A 26,612-nucleotide genomic window follows, 5' to 3' on the forward strand; every position below is an offset into this window, starting at 1 on the left:
TTTTCTAATATGTACATTTGATTTGGTGGTAAAACGTAACATAAATTTCACGAGTTAATGTAACTTCGAAATTATAACTACGATAATTTCTGTTGACTGGTATATGATTAAAAAAAAAAAAAAAATTATAATTCATCTTCGCGTGCTTTTTGCAATTAAGATGATTATTTTATTCGCAATTAAGATAAGGAATCAGAATACGCACACAGCGGAAGCTGTCAGAACAGTGTCAAAACAAGACGCGTTTGACGTAGGTCGTGTGTGTTATTAAACAATCTTAATAAGCACTTACAATACGTGTAAACGGCGTGCGCGCAAAAGTGTAGGTAAAACGATTTGTTCGTCCGTTAACACGTGATCGTACGCGTGCACGCGTTTTACAATATCATCGTTATGTTTAAAACACATAATAAGCAGCGCACGCTGTCCAAACCGAACGCTTCGTTTACACACAATTCGATTTCGAACCGTTCAAAGTACGTCTTATTCGTGAGACCGAAACAAGAGCAGGAAAAAAAAATGAAAAAATAAATTAACATAACGACAGGGTTCGTGATAAGGAGAGGTGAGCGATCGGGGACCGCGGCCGTACGGCGCAGGACGAAACTCAGCGGAAGAAAAATTATTCGCTGCACATAAACCTAGATGAAAACGTTTGTCGTTAAAATACCGAAAGGGACGTGGAATAAAAAAGGCGCGGCGGAGAATTCGAACTATAATTTTATAATTATTATTGCGTTGGGCATGGCCGTTTTCGACCAAAAACGTACCCTTCCCTTTTCGGCCGATTCACTTTTCGACCAAATTTAAAATAGGCCGATTCCCTTTTCGACCAAAACAAAAATGTATGTAATAAATTTAAAATAATAAAATAATTATGTACAATTTTGTCAACAGTTATTAAAATATTAATATAAAAGGGAACGACATTTTTTATCTAATTTTGATCTCTTATGGTATTGTAAATTGTTTTGAACTTTTTTTTCGAAAAATCGGAATTTTAATTTTAAAAACTTTAGGTCTTCGCTCGTTTCACCTGCCGGATCCACTCACCGACTCGAGTGCCACTGCGTGGGCATTTTTAGGGGGATGGGAAATTATAGTCTAATCCTAACCTAGTTTTTATACAAACCTTGATACTGTTGCAAATGGGATTATGCTCTGTATGTGAACCTAAAACCTCGCTACGCGAGTAAAACCTTGAACCGTCATTAATATATTTATAGTAGTTTCCATCATAATCGAACATTGTACATCATAATTTTATTATTTTAAATGTATTACACGCATTTTTGTTTCGGTCGAAAAAGGAATCGGCCTATTTTAAATTTGGTCGAAAAGTGAATAGGTCGAAAGGGAAGAGTACGGTTTTGGTCGAAAACGGACTCGCCCATCGCGTTTCAGCGCGTGTACACATCGCGCACGGTCGTCCGGCATAGAGGGTGGTGTGTGTGTGTGTGTGTGTGTGGGTGGGGGAGGGGGTAGGTTTCTCCGGTACCGTTTTTACGGTTATCGTTTCGGTGCGGGCGCACTAGACGCGACGAGCGAAGAGATGTAATAGCCGACCGTCCGCGCGAGCCATCCTGCCCGTCGATTCTCCTCGGTAACGTGTGGTCTTGGGTCACGCGAACGCCACCAACGCGCACCGGACCGCCGGCGCACGGACGCTGTTTGTCTTCATTATTTTGCGATTTTTTTTCATCTTTTTCTCCTACCACTCCTCCTCTGATCGGTCTCACTCACTCCAACTCGCTGTGGGTGTATTAGATTTACGATTCAACCGCATCGTAATGTCAATTAGTTCGGACAACGGGTGTTGGGCCCACCGCCGCCGCCGACCAACCGCTCGAAACGCCGAAATGTTTACGGCTCACCGGTGTTTATGGATCCGCAAGCCAGGGCCACCGGGAACGGAGTGCGTTCATCTTTACCGTTGCGGTACGCCGTACCGTCAGCGCGTTGCAGCCGAACATTTCGTCTAGGCCGCGAGCGAACCGCGGCCCGCGCGAAACGGTTGTCACCGACCGGCCGCGTTCGTACGGTGACGAGGCTCCATTGGACTTCGATCTCGCGTCACTGCTTCGCTTGGTTTGGAACGCGACCATGATCGCAAGTCGCGCGACCCGAGAACCTGAAGCTCGACGAAAACGTCGAAAGTCTGAGCGCGCGGCAGTGCGCCGGCCATGTTTCAGCAATGCCAGAGTTAGGCCTAACCGATTCGCCCTGTTATTCTAACCCGAAAATGTCTGTTTACTCTTAAGGTAAACTTTTGAAATTTAAAACAAACATTGACCTCTAGTAGCTTAGGACGCAGTAAGAAAATGAGCCCTTAATATTGTACAGTTTCAAAATGGGAGAATTTCAAAATTTGCGATTTTGTTACTGACTCACTCACTACCTGATCATCAGAATTTTAAGACGCTTCCCGTATAGGTAAAAATTTAGCATAGAAATAGGTTTTACCGTGTAACCAAAGGGAAAAATCTAAAAATTGAATTCTTTTCAAAATCAATTCCATTGTTTTCGTAAATTTATTTTATTCAAATACAAAATGTAATATAACTATCCAAATACAGAATATTTTAATGATATTCATTGGTATACGGACGATAATTTTACGTGCTAACGTCATAAGAAACCATTGTTGAAAAGTTGAATGATCTTATGAATTGAATGGAATTGTAAGTTAAGTTTGAAATCATCAGCCGAGCTTATGTGCACCGACATCAATTTCCCATTTGCTTAGCTTATGCCATTACCATCCATAATGTGGATTCAGAGGGAAAACACTTAAGAAAATTTCGTATAAAATCGTAAATAGCTCGTAAAAACCTATAAGTACATATGGACTATACCCCTACTACACATGGAAATTAAACGTTGTGCATAATATAAAATATATAATTTTGTATTATTAAAACCGTACGTAACAACGTAACAAGTTTTACGGCTTAAATAAAATTAAAAATAAATTTAGGAATTATGTAACTAAGAGATGAGATGACAACGGTGTTTATACTACAAATATAATATAGTAATTGATTGTTACATCAGTGTTTTCTATTGCATTGGTATAAACATTATATCCGTCTAAAACAGAGTATTAATTTTTCATTAGTTTTTCACAGTTCTGATTATTTTGATTGATCTATCTACATAGATAATCATATACTATCGATGTATCCATCAAGGGGAGAACAGCTTGGTAAGTTTTCAAAATTATTTAACAGTAGATATCTTGTCGTTGACCCTTTTTACCAAAGAGTAATATTACTCTACGCTTTCTACCTGTTCAAATTATGGTTAGCCGTTTGTCATCAATAGTAACAAGTAAGATTAAACAATACGTAACTTCTTGTCAAACACACTACTACGCGATCGTATCGCTACCGAGCGTAACGGTAATTCGCAAAAACGTTCTTCGTGTTTGAATGGCATTTTTCGTTCTGCCTTTTATGACCGATCGCTCGAAAATGACCGTATACGGTTAGAAAAATACTGTTTATCTTAATGTTGCGCATCGCTCATCAAGTATTCTGTTAAAAGATATGAAGAATGAGGTGCGGTCTTCTAAACGTCCCATCTGCGAAGATTGTTCAACGGAAGCATCTTTAATGGACGTAGCGACTGGTCGGATGATTCCGATCAACCAGGACTCAGAAGTACGTTTAACTAATATTGGTACTATCCTATTGGTCGTGTGACTGTGTCACAGTTGAAATTTTAGTGCTCCCTTAGCACCTGCTCCTCTGTGTGATTGACTGGATGGTGGCTATAAGTTGATATTGTCTAATATATAATCTTCTAATTCTATACCTATAAGACTAATAACTGACATTAATATTTATGTCTACAGTTTATCATTGGACGCGCTCTTACCTCTTCGGTCATCATGGAAGAGTTCTTCATATCTCGTCGTCACTGTTCTATCAGATATGAAAATAACTGTTATTTCGTATCCGACTTAGTAAGTGAATTAATAAGCTAATTTAATAAAATGAAATAGATATTTTTGTTAGTTATCATTATAAAAGTATATAGTGTCGGTTGCAGCATATTTTACTAAACTATGCAGTGTCGTAGCTATTAGAGGAATGGGCCATGCCCCCTTCACCATAAGTCGTATTATTTATACATATAATTAGTAAAAATAACCATTGTGGTGGTCTTTTTATTTTTTATTTTGCATTATGGGTGTGTCTAAATTTTTTATATATATTTTAGTTTACTAACTAAGAAGAGGTACATAAAAAGTTTATTGGTCAAAAGGGGTACAGTGTTAATAAAAGTTTGAGAATTCCTGGTCTAGGATATAAGACTTGTATAATACAATGAAAAATATAAAATAATTTTTAATAAATTGTTTAAACATTTAATAATATATTGTATTAATTAGTTTATATTTTAATTTCATTTCATTAACTTCATGATTTTTAATTTTTATATTATTGAAAATTGTTTTTAGTAAAATAATTAGTTTTATATGAATTAAAACCTATATTGTATTAGAATTATGTAATTTATGTTTTTGAATTTAATCCTTACAATTATTTCCTTTTTTATATAAATCAAAAAATAGCAGTCATGCTCTGGTACTTTCCTAAATTGTAAAAGACTTTCAAGTACGAGTAATATTACAGAATTACGACATGGAGATCTTATTGGCTTCGGTCATAAAAGCAAGATTACTAGAACATTCAAATTTACCTTAAACAATATCTCAAAAAAAAACAAAAAACCAAGGTAAATAAAATCGATTTAGAATAGTAATGTAATTAAATAAAAAATATTTAAAAGGAACATTTATGTTTAAATAACAGGAAATTAGAAAATTAAAACTATTCTTAATACAATATTAATTTTTTTTTTTTTTTGTATTTAGTGCTAATATTTTTATTTTAGGTCAGAAATATTTTTTTAAACAAGTATAATATTAGTCTTCTATTTACTACATATGTGTGTACAATCGAACCATTTAATAATAAAGATTATCGTTGTTCTGTTAATTGAACACTAAAACAAGAATTAAATTTATTGCTACTTTTATTCTTTTAATAATTTTAAATATATTTTTTATTTCTATTAACTTCATAAATATATCTGTTTAATATTTAGATTATACAATAAACATGGTATTGGAGTTCATACTGAAGAAGAAATGTTTGAAAAGAACATAAAAGACCTTCATGAGGTAATATTGAATGTAAGTTTAACTTTATTAACTATAATTTTGTTAGAAATTACTAATAATATTTTAAATATCACAATGTTAAAATAATCATTATTATTGTTGTTCGATTATAGTTAAAAGTTGACCATACAGTATTACGTGATAAAGTTAAAACTGAATTAGTTGAATTGCAAAATATGATGAACGACAGCATGAAAATTAAAAGTATACAAACTAAAAAAGTAAGTAGTAATCAATGTTTTTTTTCAATCGTATTTTTCTTATTCCTCGTCTTATATTTCATCATATATTATGAAAAAAATTTTATGATTATATTTGTATTTTAATTTGTATACCATTATCTCTAAGGGACATGATGTAATTCAAAAAATGACCAACGAAATTCCTACACTAAAGGCGAAATTAGAGAGTATGTTGTTTTATATATTTCTTATATCTTATACTTGTGATTAAAATGTAATTGATGATTAATTTATTTCAATAAAAATTTTAGATGAATTATATGATGTGGGTGCACCTGAATTATTGAAACAACAAATCCATTCTCAGTTCGAAAATGAACTTCAATGTTCAATTTGCAGTAAATTATTGTGCAAGGTAAACAATTTTTAATTTTTATTCTTTACTTGATATTATAACTTATTTTATTTTTTCAGGCTACGGTTCTAAATTGCGACCATACCTTTTGTGAAATGTGTATTATGAAAAGGATGCAGAAATTTAAATCGTGTCCTGTTTGTAAAGCTAAATTTAAATTCACTTCCAAATGTATAACTTTGGACAATTATATTATCATGAATCAGAATATTACTGGTGGTGCTAAAAGATCTGCTAAAGATGGTATGCACTTTATGATAATATTTCATTTTCCTTGTGTCTGATATCTTATTTTATCTGTAGACCATCTAATAAGCATTTCTGACTAATTTACTTATCATTTATTATTTTGTTATATATTTCTTTTACATTCTGTACAATGCTTATGTTTTTTAAATAATTTAAGTGCTTCCTTCAATACCACCTGCCGTGGAAGTTAAGAAGAGACGACGACGACGATGAACATGGTACAATATATGGTCGAATAGGCCAATAACATTTAACATTGCTTACCTTATAAGAAAAGAACCAATCCCAGTATGTGAAACTTGCAATGATGTTAAATTGCACCAAATATACGGAAGCCCACAAGATCCTCAAAAACCCCATCACACTTCATCAAGCGTTCAATAAAGACAATACGGACGTTAACAATTCATTTTTCAATTGTATAAACATAAGTCATAAATTGCGAACTATTCTATACATGTTGTTATAAAATTATAAAATAATTATTTGCTGAGTATAAAATGTATATTTTTACATGAGCTGTATAATAATCTGTTATTTTTATGAATCAAATATTAACATTTTAGTATAATGTAAATACAATTAGTTAAAAAACAGTTAAAAAGTTCACTTAAATTAGTTATTTAAATTTATTTCATAAATTCTCAATAATTACACCGAAGATAATTAGTGACATGAGTGGACTCGATACATTTTTTATTTTTTCATAAAGAATTATAAGAACAATTAATAATAAATAAATGAATAAAAGCGTTAAATCCAATTAATAGTGCAAGTTAACATGTTAGTATCGTTTTGTTTTTTGCTCACACCATTCTTACCATTATATATTCCATGTTTATGCATAATACTACTATTTTTTTTTAGTTCGCATACTTAATGTTTGTTGTGATCTTCAATAAAATCTAGCTTTTCACTAAGCCTAGCATTTTCTTGTTGAAGTTTCATCATCTTATCTAATACTAATTTCATTTCGACTGAAGTGTCGATCACATTTTTTTTCTGTAACTCTTTAGTCAACTCAGCTACAGTAGATTTAAACTTTCGTTTAATAACATATAAATCATCTTTGAGCTTGCTACAATGTAGATTTTAAATCAGCAATCATTTGCATTTTCTGTATCAAATGGCTAGCTAACTCTTTTTTGTCACAGTCATAAATTTCTTTTTCTTTAGTTATTGAATCTTTTTGAATTTCAAAAGCAGTCTTGAGATCAATATTTTTTTACTTTAATATATCATATTCTTATTTTAATTTATCTAAATATGTTTGTAGATTTTTACTATCCGACTGTAGAGAAGCATTTCGTGAATACAAACAATTCATTGGTCTTGATTTCACAACTTTCCATATGAGTTTGAAGATCAATATTTTTATTTTCTAATGAATTGACAGTACTCAGGCACTCAGTAAGTTTATGATTCAATTCTTCGATTACAGTTTTTAGTTTTTCTTCTTCCTGTAATTGATATTCAGAGAATTCTTTTAAATTTAGTAATGATTTACTATCTGTATTATTTTTTTCAAATTACTTTCTTCATTATATGATTCATTTTCTTTAGTTGAAGATTCTAATTTATTTTGTAATTCTTGAATTTCTTGTAATAGTTTACATTCTGTTTCAAATGAACACTTAGTCTCATGTTCATATTTAGTTTTCCAGTGATCTAAATCTGGAAATTTTTACCTTTTCATCTTTTAACAAGTCAATCAAAAGCTTATACTCCTTTATTTCTTTATTTTTTGTTTCAATGATGCTCGTACAAATAGCAACCTCTTTAGTGGCTTTCAAGCGTACAATCTGTTTGTCTCTTTCTTTCAAGGTGTCTGATAATTTTTTTTTCTGTATTAAAATCTAGTATTTCTTTTTCTTTAAAAACATGAATGCTGCTTCCTTCTCATGTTTGACAGAATTGTATATTTTCTCCGAAGACTGCAATTGTAATTGTAAATTGTTGACATCTGACAAATATTTATGTTCGTTTATGGCCAATTGTCGTTGGTAATAGTCGAGCTCGTCTTTTTTCTGTGCCACTACATCTCGAAGTGTTAGTGTTAAAAGTGTTCACTTTTTTGAGAGGGAGTTTGGAACTTGGCTTTTTTTCACCGTTAAGTTTTTTTTGAGAAGTTTCATTTTCATCGGAAGAACACGCTGTCTTGGCAGAATGTATAATCCTCGGCTAGTTTTAATATACAATCGAATCGATGTTCAATCTAAAAAATTCCTTGGATTTGGTTTCACGTTGCCATTTAATGTTTTTCGATCAGGACAATGAAAAAGCCTTCAGTATTCCTGGCTAAGAACATTTCATGCGCTTTGTTTTCAGCGTTAGTTTGTACGTAATTTACTGTTTCTCGCTCTTCGTCTACTTCCTGTGAAAGTAGGTTTAAAGTTAATATTAGTTCTATTTAGTTAATTTTTAAAATAACTTGCACGGATACACGGTACGTGTCAAACGTTCCAAAGTAAATACTAGATGTAACTAAACTAAACTTGTTTTTAAAATCGATCATACGGTCAAAAACTCTAGTCAGCTGCGAGTCAAAATGCGCGTACGTAGAATTCTGCGTTTGATCGCGTCGCCGGAATTTGAACCAGACTAGACTCGGCATCGGCCAACTATGAAATAAAAGTATGAAATTCAATTTTATCGGTCAATATTTATCTAAGTAATTTAAATTTATACCAATTATACATTATGCTATTCATACCAACGCACCTATAACATTGCTATAACTTTTCCTCAGGTATAATGCATTATCTAAAATTCGATAGTTCTTCCAATAAAAATTTGATTTTATGTAAAGTATAAAAAAAGTTATCAAGAGACATTCAAATTTACTCAACAAATTTAAATGGTCGTACCAAAAGTTTTGGAAAAAGCGTGTGAAATTTGATGAATTTTTTTCCCTCTCCACAAAAATATCATTGATACAAAGTGTTTTTTTTTTTTTTTTTTTTTGACTTATTAATAAATATTCTGCGTTTGGCGTCGTAACGTGGGGGTATTTTACATGTAGCGCGTACCGACATTACGCTTTTGAAAATAATTTTGATTTGTTCTTTTTCGTTTGGTTATTTTTAAACATTCAACAGAGTCCGTTGATTTTTAATTTTCATCCACATATTCATAGTAGCTATAAAGATGCACGACCGAAATCGATACGCTTATACGCAGTTAGATTTTGTAAATAAAATTATACGCACTGTCATACATGGCGATCCACTTCAATATTTAAACGATTTAAACTATGGTCATAACGATGGTCGACCACAATCTGGTACGGCGTCGTATAAACGTTGTTTTTAACGCGCATATTTTTGCGCGGACCACAAACACCTAATATCTTATCGACGAGTGTTATAGATAAAGATTTTATAATCATTCACCAAGAATATTCTCATATATTACAAGTGTCTCTCAATTTTTTATATCGTAGATTCAATGACTCAAGGGTCGACCAACAATAGTAGATACAACAACAGTAGGTGTAGGAAATGTTGGTACGGGCACGGTAGGATCGAATGCAACTCTACCGTTTATGCGATGACCACCGCAGCGACGTGCTCCGTAAAGGATGACGCTCGTCGCGATTTCGGCAACTGACGACCATCCGATTTGCCTTCTGGATTTTTTTCGATTTATCGATTCGGATTGACATCGCGATCCGCTGCAGACCGGGGGTCGGGGTAAACCCGCGTGCGCACAAAGCATAATTGTATACTATTGCTGTTATACCGTATCTACACGCCGGTTGCAGCGTATTACTACGTACGTTATGTTGAAATATTTATGTTTTTTTTTTTTTTTTTTTTTTTTTTTAATTTATTCTTTACTACCGTAAGATAAGTCCTTAACGAACCGTTCGCGTGTTTCTGGGCCATTGCGCTGACAGACGAATCCGTTAAACGTCCGGCAGTCGTGCCCCCCCCGAACGAGTCGCGGACGCGATCGTCCGTAAATCCGCGCGCAACAGCCGTTCGACGGTCTATTATAAATACATATACACATGCATATTGCGTACGTTACAATAATATGCAAGTTTGTATATTGTAGCGATATCGACATGTTTATTTTAATAATTATAATTATTTCGTGCCACGGAAAGGAAACCGATCGTATTAAATCGTTGGTACTGCCCCTGCATAATATGTTATATATGTGTTACGCGCGGCGGCGATACATGCAAATAATGTGATTGCGCGTGTGTGTCTGTGTATGCGGTAAGCACTCTAATTAAAAAGAAAAAAATAACATACAAAAACATAGTTTATTACGGCGGTCGGAGTATAATAATAAAAATCAAAAAAAATCGTGTGTTGAAAACAAATATTATTATATTTTATTGAGAGCAACCGCCGCGTACCGCTAAATACGAGTATATAATATATATACGGATAATGCGTATAGTATGCGCATACACACGTTAAATACCTTTATGTAGATAATGTGTGTGTGTGTGTGTGTGTGTGTATACCAATTAAGTATTACATGTACGGTCGAACCTATAATTAACGAACTTGACGGTTCGTCGGAAAACAATTCGTTAACCGGAAATTACGGATTTTTTTGATTTTTTTCACTTATTTACACGTACCTATATAATAAAACTCAAGACAATTAATGTCGAAAGCCGCTTGTTCCTCCGAAATTTTATTCTTCCGTGCTGTGGAAAGCTTTGTATTAAAAATCGAAATTCTTACATGGTTACGAAATAATAGTGTAAAATGAATTCGATAAAACGAAACTGTTCGTAATGAAAATGCCATGGTTTTGTAAAAACGGAAAAAAATTCTTCCGCAGAAAACATATACAGTCATACGCGGATGTATAAAACATTGTAATCGTGTACATCATATTCATGCGGTGCTTAGTGCGCAGAGTCGGTTTTTTCGTCGTAGTACGGATGGATTTATATCATACGATCGACCCCGCGACGCGTAGCAAAAAAATTATAACATATTACATACGCCAAGTCGTGGTCGTAAACTATCGCGTGTATCGAACGCGGACGCAAACGTAACCGCAAATACCTAGTACCGAGTAACCAACTATACCTATACCATAATGTCTCCACGTTTGAATCCGTGTAAACTGCGGCAACTGATACGTTTATATATATATATGTATATCGCCGTATGATTTATAATAAATGTAACGCCCGTTTTACTGCAGCACAAGCCGATAGGGATCGTCGGGCGACGCGCGAATATGTTTATATGTATAATTTACAACCTTTTATTTCTTACTGTGTACAATAGGTACATCAGAATATCAGCAAATAGATAGAAGAATAAAATATGTAAGTACACATCGCACGTGCATCGTGCATAGTGGGGATGTTCGACGAAAACCTATTTTGAACTCGAGTGCTATTTGCACGTCGCCGGTACGAGCAAAAAAAAAAAAATAAAAAATAGTTTAATGCATGGAACGATATTAATCTATTGCTAAACCTAATGTAATATGTTGAAAATCATTTCAAAGATCAAAAACTGTCACGTGATATGTGCATGAAAAAATAAAAATTAAATAAAAAGTAAAATACTTAATCCGATTGTATGTTGTTCTCATTACAAGCAGTGCTTTTTGATACATTTTAAAACAAAATCAGTAGATTCATTTTAACGGCAACTGCAGTTGCATGTAACGCAAATAAAACTAAGGAAATTTTAATATGAGTAATATAAGTACCTACATATTTGAGCACAGAAGAGTATCAATAAGAACCACATCCCGGGTCTAAAATCCAAGAATTTGGCATGATAAATGGTACGAAAAATAAAAAAACTTATGTCAAAAATATGTACATATTTCGGGAAAATTATAGAAAGTCGCATGGTTTATTATCCGTCACTAGTAGTGAATAGATAATGATAATTTATAAAGAAAAAATACCACGACGAATTCTTACTGTACATTTAAGTATGACGAGACGAAATTGTTTGAAATTCATATTTCTGTGTGTAAAAAGCAGCGAATATGGTTTCTAGAAATATTGTCTCGACTTGTAGTCGTTGTAATTATGATATTATTGCTGCTGTTATGGGAATCATGAATATATCGTATATTACGCGGCTGAGAAGTCACGACAACTCAATAAAAACAATTCTCAGCGCAATTACTAAGACCATAAAATAATCTCTCTCCGCCTACAAATTTTTATATAATCCAAACATGGATTAATACTGTATAATATGCGTATACACTCGATTTTGTTCCATTATTAATTTGAAACACCTTCGCACGATGACTAATTCATTGATCCTTTTTAGATTAACTTAGTTAATGCCTTTAATATTCTGTATTTCTATATTGGAAATTAATAATAAATAAAAAAAAAAAAATTAAAACATTTAAAACGGTTAAAATGTTTTTTTTTTTTATTACTATGAAGATGATGTTACAGCCCAGGAATTACAATGTTTGCAACCAATGGTAACTTTTAAAGCTAAAATATTTGCGCTTTATAGTTTATGTATATTCATGAAAACATTCTTATTGTTACTCTTGCACCTGTCGATGATTAAATAAACACAAGTATCCTGCAGATGTAATTATATATATATATATATATATATATAGGTATACGTGTGTTTGTGTATGTGTGTGTGTGTGTGTCACGTTGGTTATATATGTATTTACCAACTCTAAATAATATTTTGCAAAATATTAAATATGTTTCAGAACTGTCAACGATAAAATGTATCATTAAATTATTGTGATGTAATAAACTTTGTAAGTCTACTGAAAAATATAAGTGAGTGATGACATATTTGACCTCGTATATAAAAAATGCCCTTGAAATATATATATATATATATATGTATATATATAATTACATGTGTGTGTGTGAAACTTATAAGACAGAAAGGATACTTTTTCTCGAGTACAACTGATAGCTCTTGATTTTTTTATTGTATCGTTTCGAAGTGGGTGCCAAGGACGTGTTTTCATAAATTTTTCTATGTGTTGTTGTAAAACATAATATGTGTTTTGTTGTCAAATTGTCACGAGTCATTAGCAATATTTATGAGCCTCAGTAAGATATACAATATCAGCCGTAGTCCATATTAAGTATTATGACGTTGTTCCAAAGTTTATCGAAACTTAAAAAAAGAACTCATTTCTAAAGATAAACAAATACAATAAGTATGAATTGCAGAAAAGAATCGAAAAATTGAAAGAAACATTTTTCCAAAAGTACAACTCAATTGTTTCAACGAAAGCTCATTACTGAAATTACCAATTATTATGATTTTTGTTTTCGATGTAGTAATTGATATGGAATCTAATAGTTACGACGAATTTTTTTTTCGTGTACCGCAGAAGTATACCTATTTTATGGTAAAATTGTTGATTTTTAAAACTGATTGCAATAGTAACCATTACTTTAAAAATGTCATTTCTAATACAATTCACTATCATTTATCTAAAAAAAACGTCGCGCCAGCACACTTTAATTGATACGATATGAATTATGAAAAGACCATTAATCATGAAAACTCGACGCGTATAATATATATTATATACCGTTAAATGAAAACATGTATTGTCGTTAAACTAATCGGATTCGTTGTGACTGCAGAGTATAAAAACAATTTGCCTAATGGAGACGTATAAGTACATAATTGCGGCCACTAGTCGACGATTCCTCACGTGTATGTTTGCGAGAACCCCTCGTTAATTTTTCGAGATCGTGATGAAATCGCGCTAACATGTTTAACGGACGAAATAATAATAATAATAATAATAATATAACCCTTGGCGGCTGGCTCGCACTCCTCGCGAGCACAGAACAATAAACCCGTGGAGTACGCCGTTTTCGTTCGGTACCTATTACAATATTGTAATTATTATCTCAATCGATGTACACGTATAGTTTTAATTTTTAATTTCATTAACCGTGCCGCGGGTATTTCGTATTACGTCGTATCAGTCTTTGTACTGTACGTATACAGGGTGATTCTCTCAACGGGAATCGATCGACGACGATATTTACAGGAAAATATCAGTAGGACAAAACGCTCGATTATTTTATATGTTTATGCCTCTTGGAAAATAATTTTTCTACGAAATATTTTAAGAGTATAGAAAAAAGAGAGAGAGAGAGAGAGAGAGAGAGAGGGAAAGAGATCAGAGTAATAGATTTAAAACAATCCTTTCCTCTCCTTGGTTTCTTCTTCTTGGTTTTTGTCCTGTAAAAAAAAAAAAAAAATCCTTCGAAAATAATACGAGTAACACGCGCATTAATATTTGGTACACTGCACGCTACGCAGTACAGATGTTCCTTGTTTGAAGTCAAAATAGAATGACTGTGTATACGCCCGTATAACATTATGCTGTTACACACCGGCGTGTTACTGTGCATACAATAGACGCGTCGATAATTATTCAATTCATCAAATAATAATAACAATGTTTAATCAAACCGATGTGTGCATAATATTATAATGTAATACGCTGCTGACGGGACGGGGCACGAGTCGTTGCGAGGATAAAAGTTCGCCCACGTGTACAGAGTATTTTCTCTCTTTGTCACACACACACACACACGTACGCATATACCGTCTCTCTAAAAATGTAGGCGGATCGACCGTTGTGGTATACGTTACAAAACACGGTCTTTTGTCCGAAACGTTTTTGCTGTATATTTTTTTTTTTGTATACAACACTCAGAAACGTCGAACAATGTACCGTGCATCGGTATTAACAAACATCGTGTTGCGCTGCGAATGGATGCGCGCGGAATTTAATATAATACGCAATATTGAATACGGCCACAGATAAGGCGCGAACAGCTGATATTTAAGTAACTTCACACGACGAGTATTTAATCTATCGTGCGCGGAGACGATCTGTCCTCGAGGGCCAGTCGCTGTTGTGGACGGAAATGAAAAAAAAAAAAAAGGGGAATCGGCAAGATCCGAATGGGAAATCGACGCATTAATATAACACTGTACAGGCGAATGAACGAATTTGTCGCTCGACAAAACCGTTGTAATAATGTATTCACAAGGGTTTATTTAATGTCCAGGACTCGGGTCTCGTCGTGACGCTGCGACCGTACAATAATCGTCGGATTACGGAACAACAAAAAAAAAAAAAAAATAAATAAATAAAAAAATACATAAAAATTCAAATTCTCGCGTTTGCCGGAACGGATAATATAAACGAGGGGTAAAATTGCAAATAGGAACGTGACTGACCGTCGGTAACCGGTGACATTGTGTGCTTACGCATTACCTTATCTCGCGTTGACGATGGAAATTTTATTGGAAAAAAAAAAGTATAAACATATACACACACACACACTTATATATATGTATTAATATTCCTGATGTAAAATCAGTCGACCGAGACGTGTAGAGCGTATACGCAAAAGTTCACCGAACTTGTCACAGCGGTCACATGGTCACGTGTAAACAAATAAAGGATCTGTGTAACGGCACGCGTGTAAAACGATCGAATCGGCCGGTACGAACGAACGAATAATAAGCAACGACGTTGTGTTAAAAATGTGTGAAACATTTGCATGTCGAAAACCAGCGAAACGAGAACACATCATAACCGTGGACACGTGTGAAACGGAAAAATTACCGATGTTTGACCGTCGGTTTTCCGCGTACCAATATTGTATTGTTTCGAACCGGACGACGCACAAATGCCGGATCCGTCGGGAACGTTTAGGCGTTATAACAACGCGCGTCGTTGCGTACAACGAAGACGTCCCGTCCGATCCGTACGCGTATGTTAATCGCTCGTGCGGCGCAGGATAAATGATTTATGATTTCCTAACGGAAGCCGCGATAAATTCAACACGAGTGTACTGCGCCGGTACGTTCGACCGATACATCTTCGGTGTTGCACACTCTGATTAACACGTACAATTCGTCTTGAACGTATTCAACGTATTCAACAGCGCGTTCATCCCGTCGCTTTTATATAAACGACTAATCGAATGACAATATAATTGCTCGTCGTGTACCAGTGGCGTTTTCCTCGCGAAGGAGAACAATTTCATTACATATGATCATATTATTCATTTATTTATTTATTTTTATTTTTTTTTTTTTTTTTTTTTTTTTGTTACAAGGTATACATTTATAATCCATTTCCAGATCTAAAAATAATGGCGTCTTGGAATAGCCTGATCCACAGTTCTCTAACTTTGGATTCATCACTGCTACAAGCATTAAGCAAACAGTAAGCATAAATAATTGAAAAGCGGTGTGTACAATATAGACCGATCAACTAATCAAGTAGTGAACAAGTCTATGATGGGCTACTGGGCAGATACTACTAAGATTTATAAAATCGCTAAAACGAAATGATTGACTGTAACCAAAATATTTTACTATCTGGGTCTGACCAGATTATCAGTTCATCGTATTATTTACTACTTTAAATACATATAAACCTATTATAATATTGCACCATCATCACTAGTGGGACACATATAATGATGTTGAGCACTGGAGTGTACATAATTATATAAAAATGGAGTGGAGACAGCACGCAAAGATCAAATCAATATACATTATGTTTTTTTATGAACGTTCGACTTCATGGTGTATTCAATTTTTATATCGTCAGATTTACTGTGTGTATGTGACAATATTATATACGATGGTTTAAAGCAAGGATAAAAAATCTATGACACACGAAAAATTAAAATATGTATTCAATTAGATTGAATCGTAAACAAAAAAATAATGGACCACTGTAATAATAATAGAACGTTGTCAATTTTTTCATCAACTTGTTTACGCGAAACACATGAAATTAATTATATCGAATCTGATATGAGAAATCGATCAAGTAAGTAGAAGTTCCGCAAGTACTATCTTAAAAGTTTACAAATAATAAACCGATTACAAATTAATCAGTACCATGAAAATCAATAAACAGTTGAGTGATGTTATTTTTTTAAATCAAATATTAATTTTTTTTACAAAAAAAAAAAAAAAAAACTGATGAATAGGTATATTTAAATAGTGAATAGGAAACAAGGAAAAGGTTTTGAAAAAAAGTTAATTTTTGACATGTTATATTAGAAAAATTTCCTACCACTGATTTGGAATAACCAAACTTTCTACAGGCTTTCTACCCTGCATTACGAGTCATTACACTTCTGCACATTATATTGTGGATACATTGAACATTATATTATTTAATGACCAACTTGGTTACAAGTAAATTACAGTAAATACACGTGTGCCTGTATATAAGGTGCACACTGACCGAATATATTACAATGTGTATTAGGATATACCAGCGGTTCTCAACCTGGTGGGCACGAATAAAATTTCAAGGGGAGGCCATTTTTAAAAAGCAACTAAACATAACAACGTCACAATTAATTGAAAATATGCAGTGTCAACCCTCTCAATTTGTATCTACTCAATAATAATAAATTTAAAATTTAATATTCAAAAGAGTGATTATAATATAATTAATTTGTTTTGATAATGTAAAATTATAATAATATTTTTTTCCTAGCAAATTAACTCATTTAACATTTAAAAAATCTTCTTTGATTTTCGTATTATCATATTAATTTAATAATCAACTTTAAAGGTATGATGTACCTATAATAAATATATATATATATATATATATATTAATTCAATCTTATTATGTGGGGGGGGGGGTCGTGACATCATAAAATAGTATGAAAGGGGGTTCACCCAAAAGTTTGAGAACCATTGGGATATAGTATCTATTTGGCTGCTTTTGTGAACACAAACTTTAAACACTATAACGGTTGTATTTTATTCGTACACAAATGTCGGCCCACGAGCAGAGAATCCGCTTGGAATAACGACTTAAAAATAGCTGTTAATAAGACACGCATGAGATGATCGTGGCGTAGTGTATTATATCATCTCAAAAGTTACGAGAATCATTTATAAGCCAAACGATCTCTAATACCCATGTTCGTCGGGCGGCGGCAGACTGATGTGCAGCCGTATCAAAGTATTCAGCCGTAAAGTATTATTATGATAATATTATGATTTTAATAACGTTTATACCACGAGTGCGCGGACGATGGGTGTATAATCTTTGGTAATAAAACGACAAAAAACAATTTTTAAAGGAAACATTTGATCGTAAAATATAACGACTAACATTCATAACGAACAAATGTAGTTATTGGGCATGTTAAATTATTATAAACGGTACGCCGGAAAACAAGTTTTTTCAATATTACGCGCCGGGACCTTTTGATAAATGTAACGTAACATAATAACACTCCAAATAATGGAATCGGTGTTATTCATGATATCGGCGAGTGTCCGCGGTGCCGTGTAATGAACATTTGTGTACGCTCGACAAATTGATTAGGTTCCAACAGTGGCGTATTTATGGGGGGGGGGGGCGAGAGGCCCCGGACCCCCTCCGAAATGAAAAACACCATTGTTAAATATTGTTATTTTTAGCATGGATATGTCTTAATGCTGGGGGTTTCCGAAAATTTGTCGCGACACTGAGAATGTTGCTTATGCGATAGTTTAAAATTTTATATTTATAAAATATGTTTGTTCTTTTAAGAAAATATGTGATGAATTTTGAGTGACTCTAATAAAAAATTTGTTTATTACAATGTAGTTTTTATACTTTAAAAAAATAATAAATCATTAAAAAAATTGAGTTTCTTATTTTTCTGATGGTGTAAAGACTGTCGAGAAGTCTTATAGCGCTAAAGTAATTTTTATCGTAATAGTGTGCTTCCTCCTTACTTTCCACCCAAAAATCAAATAAATATTCGACCCGCTCCGAAACGAAAACCTATACACGCCACTGGGTTCCAAATAACTCACAACTCGATCCATGAGCTTGCCGCGATTTAGACGGACGAATAACGTGTATACGAAATTTTCCTTTTTCAATACATAATTTTTGACGAGAATCACCTGTACCACGATTATGATACCGCAACACCGTGAATGTTTCCCCGAGACCGGAGTGATTCGCGCGTCAACTAACGCGAACCGCAAACACGCGGAATGGAAAAAAAAAAAAAAAAAAAAAAAAAAAAAAAAATAAGCAAAGGAGCGCGCGTACATTAATCGAATCGATGTGCCGAATTCGTACCGATCGTCTCGCAAATCATGGTCGTCCCGCAGCCGCTGCAGCAGTGGGTGTACGTGTACGGTCGTTACGGGTTTTCTTCGACGCGTTACGCAGGTAGTCGTTGCGCGCGTATTTTATAGCCGAAGAAACCTGCGTAGGCCCGACGCGACGGCCGTGTAAGATACGTGTAACGATTTAATGATTTTATTAATACGTGAAAAACACGAGTATTGTGTGCGCGTCGGGCGAAACGGAAAATGAGTTATGATCGTATTATTATACTTTATGACCTTTGGGTGGAATGTATATTATAATTAAATAACGTTCCTGCGCATAATTTATGGCCAAACGCTTCGCGGGTACGTTAAGCGTGCACCGTAGCGTTTTCGGATTCCGGGCCGCTGCGACGGCGCGGGTATATTGTACACGTTGAACAGCAAAGCATCCGCGCGCGAGTAATGGATGTAAATGTATAAGAAAAAAAAAATATATATATAAAAAACGTATCGAAACATATTTTATAATAACGTGGTGGAAAACCAGTCGTTTGAGAGAGAAAAAAAAAAAAAAAAAACCGCACCGGTAAAAAATATGAATTATTTACGTTTACGTTTCGATCGGCGTCGACAGCGGAACTGGAACGCGGTGCTCGCGAAAAAAGAATACGTAGGAACGCCTCGCGAACAAAGTCGAATCTGCCGACCCGCGCAGTATGCTCGCGCGCACCACGGGAACACGTGCGGATTTCGCCGCGTCGTTGTCGCGTGGGCGAAACGACGGCGTCGCGCCCGAAAACGGCCGGAGGTTCACGCGCGACCACCGGAACACGATGCGATCGCCGTGGCCCACGACCGCGACGATCCGTCCACCCGGATCGCTCGGCGAACGTTTCTCTCGTTCGCGGCGCTCACACCGTACGCCGATCCCGCGGATGCACCTGCGTGCCGTACACGCTTTTACTAGCGGCACTCGAGTACCGGACACTCGCGGGCCGATCGATGCCCGAGTATCCGTACTAGGGGTCGCTTGTACGTACGTGAGGTTGGCCCACCCTTTTGTTTCTTTTATGATTCGCAAACGGCTTACTCGCAAATTCTCGCGAATGAAGACGCATCGTTTGCTGTCGGTCTTGAAGTTCTAGGGCGACCTGGAGGGGCTACGTGAAGTCGGCCCACCCTCATGTTTTTTAACCGTAACCCGCAAATTCTCGCAAATAACTCGCAAAATATTGGTATAGGTTTCAAGTGAATCCGTGAAAAAGGGTGGGCCAACTTCACGTACGCGTCGTTCGTACGTGTACCGGAACCGGTGTTTCGTCGCTCCCGCACAACAGCACTTGGAACGCCGAGTCCGTACGTGAACCATCGGGGCGGGAATGCGTTCTCCGTTTGATCCGCTTCGAACCGATACGCGCGCAGCGAACGGTCACGATCGGACTCGCGAAGAAATCGCGGGCGCGAATGAACCGACCGGGTTTTTCGAGCAGTGGCGTGTTTTCAATTTTTTCTGGAGGGAGGAGGGTCCACAGTTTATACATAATTAATGTAAACCATACTGTAATAGTTACGTCCTTATGCAGTTTTTGGAGGAAGTTGAACTAAATATGCAATGTAATAATCGTAAAGTCTTACGTAATATTATATATATATATGTATCTATATATTGTATTTAGCATTATATATTATAAAATATTGTTATAAAATAAATTCCAGTCGTATCGATTTCTTGGCCAACTCCTCCATCACTTCATCAACAGTAATTTCAACTTCCCTGTGAATGTTTAACCATACCCGATTCTGCAAATACGTAAGAATTGTGTTGTTGATTTTTTATTTTTTTGAGAGGTTCTTGGGGGGGGGTCCAGTACCCCTGCCCCTCCCCCTCGTAAATACGCCACTGTTTTCGAGTACAACGTGCGGAAGTGTACCGAAACGTGGAGAGAAGTGTACACGATTTTATTAACGTTCGCGTGTAAAAATAAAACCCATGTAAACGAACAGCCAGAGAAAAACTGACCGTTCCGACACGATTAACAGAAATTTAGTATTAATATTCATTATTTTCAATTCGTAACACATATCGTACGACACAATCATACGTCTTATTTTTATTTATTTTTTTTTTTTTTTTTTGTATACACAACAACCAACAGGACTTCGGTGCTCGTTTATGATAGTATTAGTAATCATGGTATACGGACGAATAATCACAACGCAACACGTTAAATTAATCACGCGTTTTTGGTCGTAGGTAATCGAGCGCATTGAAATTGATTTACATCGATCGTACATAATATTTTGTGCACGTGCATCGAAATCGAGCACTCGTAAACACGGTGCGCTCGTAAAGTTCGACGTATCGTACGTTGTTATTACGACGATAGGTGCACGCATAGGTGGACGCTGATGGTATTGAATTCAATCATTATCATAATGTTTATGAAATAAAAACTGCAATTTGTCGTATTTATTAAGACATAAATGCTCGCGCATACGTGATGTAGGGTAACGATACGTTATAAATTTTGGTCGTAACCATTACGCCGTTACGCGCCGCCGTCTATGTACCCGCGTTACGAGCAACAGTACACACGTATTTATTTATTATACACTAATAGCGGTACATGTGTACGTTGTAGGTACGGGTATTAATGTGTACGACGCGATAAGGCATTAGAAAAAAAAAAAAAAAAAACGGAAAAGGCAATACACAACATTATGATAATGTAATATAATATACGGTGAGGTTATTATAATAAATATGATCGTATATTAAAAAAAAAAAAATAATGATAATAATAATAATAAATAAATAAAAAATACATCAAACATCGATCTAGTTGTGTGGAGATTTTTATCGATTCTACTACTTTTAACGTTTTCCGTCGCGTGTATACTGCGGCCAGCACCGTAGCACGGGCCCACGCACGCACACGACTGTTTAACATATTATATTGTATTATACTGCCGTATTATAATAAATATTGATTTCCGATTGATTAATGCTGTTCGGGAGGGCAGTGAGCTTTATATTTATTGCTGTTTTAATTCCGCCGCGTGTTTATATACATTGCACACATACACATGCACACACACACACACACACATACACGTACATATTTATACGCGTACATGTATACTCTCCCGGTGAGCCCCTGACCGGCCTCGGTCGCGATATTACTGTTATAATATGATTCTTATTATTATTATTATTATTATTATTATTATTATTATTATTATTACTATTATTGTTATTTTTATGCGGACACACACGTTCGGGTCTTATAGATGTTTTGAAACCACTCTCTCTCGATCGCAACTCAAACACAACTCAAACGCCGCTTATATATATATATATTTACGCCATAGATCGTATCGATCGTCGATCGTGCCGGACGCGCAATAAATCATTATTACATGGTTATTTAAACGCAACTACATCACACACATACACACACAAATACAGGTACGTATATATATTATACAGTGTGATCACGGTTTAGAGTAACGCTAAATATTTCGACCGATGCTCGTGTACTGAGAATACTCAGTTTTGGAGCGGTCCTAGAGAGCATTGTAACATTTTATGAACGATTTCAGGAAAACTATCAGTACTATCCCACCGTATGAATACGCATCTAGTTGTTTCCCATCGACCGGTCCACATTGTTGGTTAGTGTTTCCCAGACTGTTTGGGAACAGTCGCTTGGCCGGTTATCTTCATATCAGTATCGTTGATTTTGTTTGTTCACAAAAATTCCATTGTTGTTTACGTTTTGATTTATCACACCAAAGATGGTGAGATTTACAACTGTGCAATTAAAATGTGATCGTATGAAATTTAATGTTAAACGGAGCAATAAATTCCAACCGTCGAGCATAATCTTCAGCGTGCAAATTCTGAACAATTTCCATTTGAAATTTAGGGAAACCCTAAAGTTTGAATAATATTTAGTGTTCAACACGCAGTTCTGTTCAGAGATGAATAAAACGATTAAAAAGTGGCTTATCCCACCGTGTACAAGGGATGCCATGACTGTAGTTAACTGAATTTTGCGTTTACAACCGTAACTAATGGGTTAAAAATATACGGTGTTGAAAATTGGCGTAACCCTTAAGGAAACACGTGTTGTTTTGCGCATGTGTTTATAGAAATATTTACAATTTCGGATCTTTTCTACAAACATGTAATCATGTGTGTTCCATAGACTCGCCCCAAAGCTTATGCCTTCAATAAATACAACCTCAAAATAATACACATTATGTACTTTGCACGCCTGTTCGATGTGTATATCAATGGCCGTATGACATAAGTGTCAAAGGTGCCAAAAGGGCATACTGGTATCATTCGCGTCAAAATGAATAGGTACTTTATGCATACCGTAAGAGTGTTTAAAAATATTTAAAACATGCGATCATTGATAAAATAAAATGTACATAGAAATAAATTAAATATAATTTTAATGAGTCGGTTGATTTTCTAATCCAACATTATTCACGCATTCCAAACGACTCACTCTACCGTCCTGGTAATTTTTTCCTTTGTACAATTACGACTTCTTCGTGATATATCGTTTGTTCAGTATCAGAAGGAGAGTTCTTCCCTTTCGCTTGGCAAAGAGCCACGTGAAATTGGTTTTTCAAATTCGATGACACGATTCAGCTGTGCTGTAATCCTTTTATAGTCTCATTGACCTGGAATTCCGGCCCGAATCGTTGAACGAATATACAAGAATAAATGTATGTTTTTTAAAAGTAAACAGTAAATTTGTAAATTGTTTGATCTTCAGGTGCGATGGACATTGGATCTGCAAAAGCGTTGGATGATTCGGTGCACGGAAGCCAAACCGAAAAAAACGATTTTGGCGCTTTCATATGATACGATATTTTTTTTCTCGTCTCGTTTTGATGCTTTTATGTCCGCCGCCGATGTTATTATCATAATGATCCTATATGTCATACATGCATTGCATATGGGTTGTCGGTCCGCGCGCGCATCGTTTCCTTCGACCGTCACAGGACCACCCGCGCGCGCGTCATCGCATACATTTTTCGTCAACAAACCGCAGTGCAACAACGGCGACCAGGGGACTCGGACGACCGCGGGCTGAACACCGTCCTAACACCGGTAACAACAGCCGCGTCGTTGTACCGGTCAGCACCTGTTGTGCGCCAACGAACGGCAAGGGGGCCGTTTTGATGCTCACGCGCACATATAAGCACGTCAAAAGCACGAAATGTTCAAAATAATATTGGATGTAAAAATAATGATTTAGTCCGTGGACAAAGTCGTGACGTCCTTTTACCAAAGATGGGCGGTTTTTACGCAATCATAATTGATTTTTAACCGACGAGATTGGTCTGTGATAACAAAACGTTATTTATTCCTCTCGACGTGATGTGAAATACGTGGGCGTTTGTTTTACAGATGATTAGTATAATTATAGTTTAGTAATGAACGCTAATTTTTTTTGAACATTAAATTTAAACAGAAATTGTTTTTCGGCCACACTACGATAAAATATAGTGATATTGGTTAACGTTTTCCATCGAAAACATTATGAACAGATTTTATCGGGTTATTTTTTTTTTTTCGAACTATAAAACTAACCCCAACAATTAATGAAAAAGATAGAACAATAGAAAACAGTTAAAAATCACAAGTGTATTTGCGTTTAAAATAAAACGCTCATAATCTAAAACATTATATTATTAAGTTAGTCAGATAGGCTAAATATAGTGGAAGATTGGTATATTGGGTGAAATGGAATGATGGATTGTGAATGGCGAAGCAAATTTAAGATATTTTTAAGAAAGTAAAGTTAGTGTTGACGAGAGACTAAGATGGAGTCAAAGAGTATGTGAGTATACCGTGAATAACACGATTGTTTTAAAGGGTGCAGAAAGGGGGTGGTAATTTAAGGATAATTTAATTGATCAAGATAAAAGTAGTGTGGTATGACCGAGTTTTAGATAAGAGAAGTATGAAATTTGTTTTCTGAAAGTGTTCCGGTCACTTGAACATGTAATTTGTTAAAAAAAAAAAAAAGAATATATATGTTGATAATTATCGTTTGTTTTCGGATGATAAATCGTATTAGCATATAGATAATGATCATCTCATTAATTATACCCAACATTATTATCTTCATATTTTGAACGACTGAACATTATGCATGCTACGTCTAACCTATATAACCACAATCGGGACAGTCATCTCACTGCACATTTGTAAACCTACTTTAAATTATTCATGCTTAATTTTGAACGATTACCACCTACAATTGTAATGTTGGTTTGCCGATTTCTTAAAATAATTCATCATACCGACCTCCGTAAACATTGGTCACATCATTCACGCATCATCGTTCACGGGTAAGTAATGCGGTAAAAATCAAACAGCCGTAAAATGTTATTGTGCCCCTAATGATTTTGTCCGCGAAGCATTATGAATTTAGGTGCTACACGCGTAGTGCACGAGTCCCATCGAACTCCGAACCGCAATATATTCGCTTACGTTATTGCTCCACGCTATTTGTTCCTTGCACGTGTTGTTTGCCAATTTGTTTCTCGCCAAGAACTAATATTAAATAACAACATATATTTGTATGTGCACCACGCGTTTTTCAACCTTAAGGACACCCAATTATATTTCGCGCATCCGATTCCTCGGTATGTTTTACGAGGAACAAATCACGACGTGCGTGCGTCGTGACGCGTCCGTTATCCCACGTCGGGACGACGCGAATCACGTACGACGTACGGCGAAAAGTCGTTGCGGAACAATGGAAACGGCGAGACGATAAACTGTACGCGAATTATTGGGCTGCCACTCGTAAACGCGCGTACAGATAAATATTAAACGGAACCCTTTCGTTTCGTTTCCCATACGGTATACTACAACAATGTGCGTGTGTGTATATGTATTTATAAATCGTCCTTGTACCCCGAGTCCACCGGTCGTCGGTGCAACACCGGTTGGGTACGTGCACCGCCGTATCGGTCCGCATGGCGATCGACCTGAACTTTTCGCCACACACGTTATTATACCGCGCATGATCCCGTACGAATAGTTATGGTAATAATAATAATAATGAATGAAATATATCTTTTCTTCTAACAGTCGCACGGGAAACGTTCCCACCGGCACCTGCATGATAACACGTGAGCACTTATACCGACGACTGCTGGCGACCGGACCAGCGTATTATACAGGGTGCAAAATTTATTGCGTTGCCATTCGCGCGTGTACACGTATGTACGTTAATAAAACACTGTCCGCGATAACGAATCGTTGACGGGGCGCGGTACGATGTCCAGCGGTTCCCAAACTTTTCGCGACCGTTGAGATCGGGTGGGACCGGTTGACGAACAACACCCCTGCCCGTGGAGGAAGCGCCGGCGCGGGAATCGTCCGAGGGAATCGTTCAGAACTGTACACCGCGTGATGGTCGGCCACGAAGCCGACGAAAAACCGGGACGCCGATCGCCAAAAC

General features: G+C 35.6%; 1 protein-coding gene and 1 pseudogene across 1 annotated transcript; one reads left to right on the forward strand and one right to left on the reverse strand.

Annotated features, from left to right (window-relative positions):
- The first annotated feature begins 3,088 nt into the window (after positions 1–3,088).
- Positions 3,089–6,476, forward strand: LOC112691497 (E3 ubiquitin-protein ligase BRE1-like). The gene is made up of 10 exons (XM_025565758.1): positions 3,089–3,205; positions 3,547–3,662; positions 3,857–3,967; positions 4,580–4,743; positions 5,116–5,203; positions 5,305–5,412; positions 5,540–5,600; positions 5,685–5,788; positions 5,848–6,031; positions 6,195–6,476. Exons 1-10 carry the CDS (start codon positions 3,178–3,180, stop codon positions 6,248–6,250), a joined length of 1,020 nt encoding a protein of 339 aa, XP_025421543.1. The 5' UTR covers positions 3,089–3,177; the 3' UTR covers positions 6,251–6,476.
- Positions 6,477–6,697: 221 nt separating this feature from the next.
- Positions 6,698–8,100, reverse strand: LOC112691496 (annotated as a pseudogene).
- Positions 8,101–26,612: the final 18,512 nt, after the last annotated feature.

This window comes from Sipha flava, unplaced genomic scaffold, assembly GCF_003268045.1.
Source record: "Sipha flava isolate LNK unplaced genomic scaffold, YSA_version1 622_pilon_pilon, whole genome shotgun sequence".
NCBI lineage: Eukaryota > Metazoa > Arthropoda > Insecta > Hemiptera > Aphididae > Sipha > Sipha flava.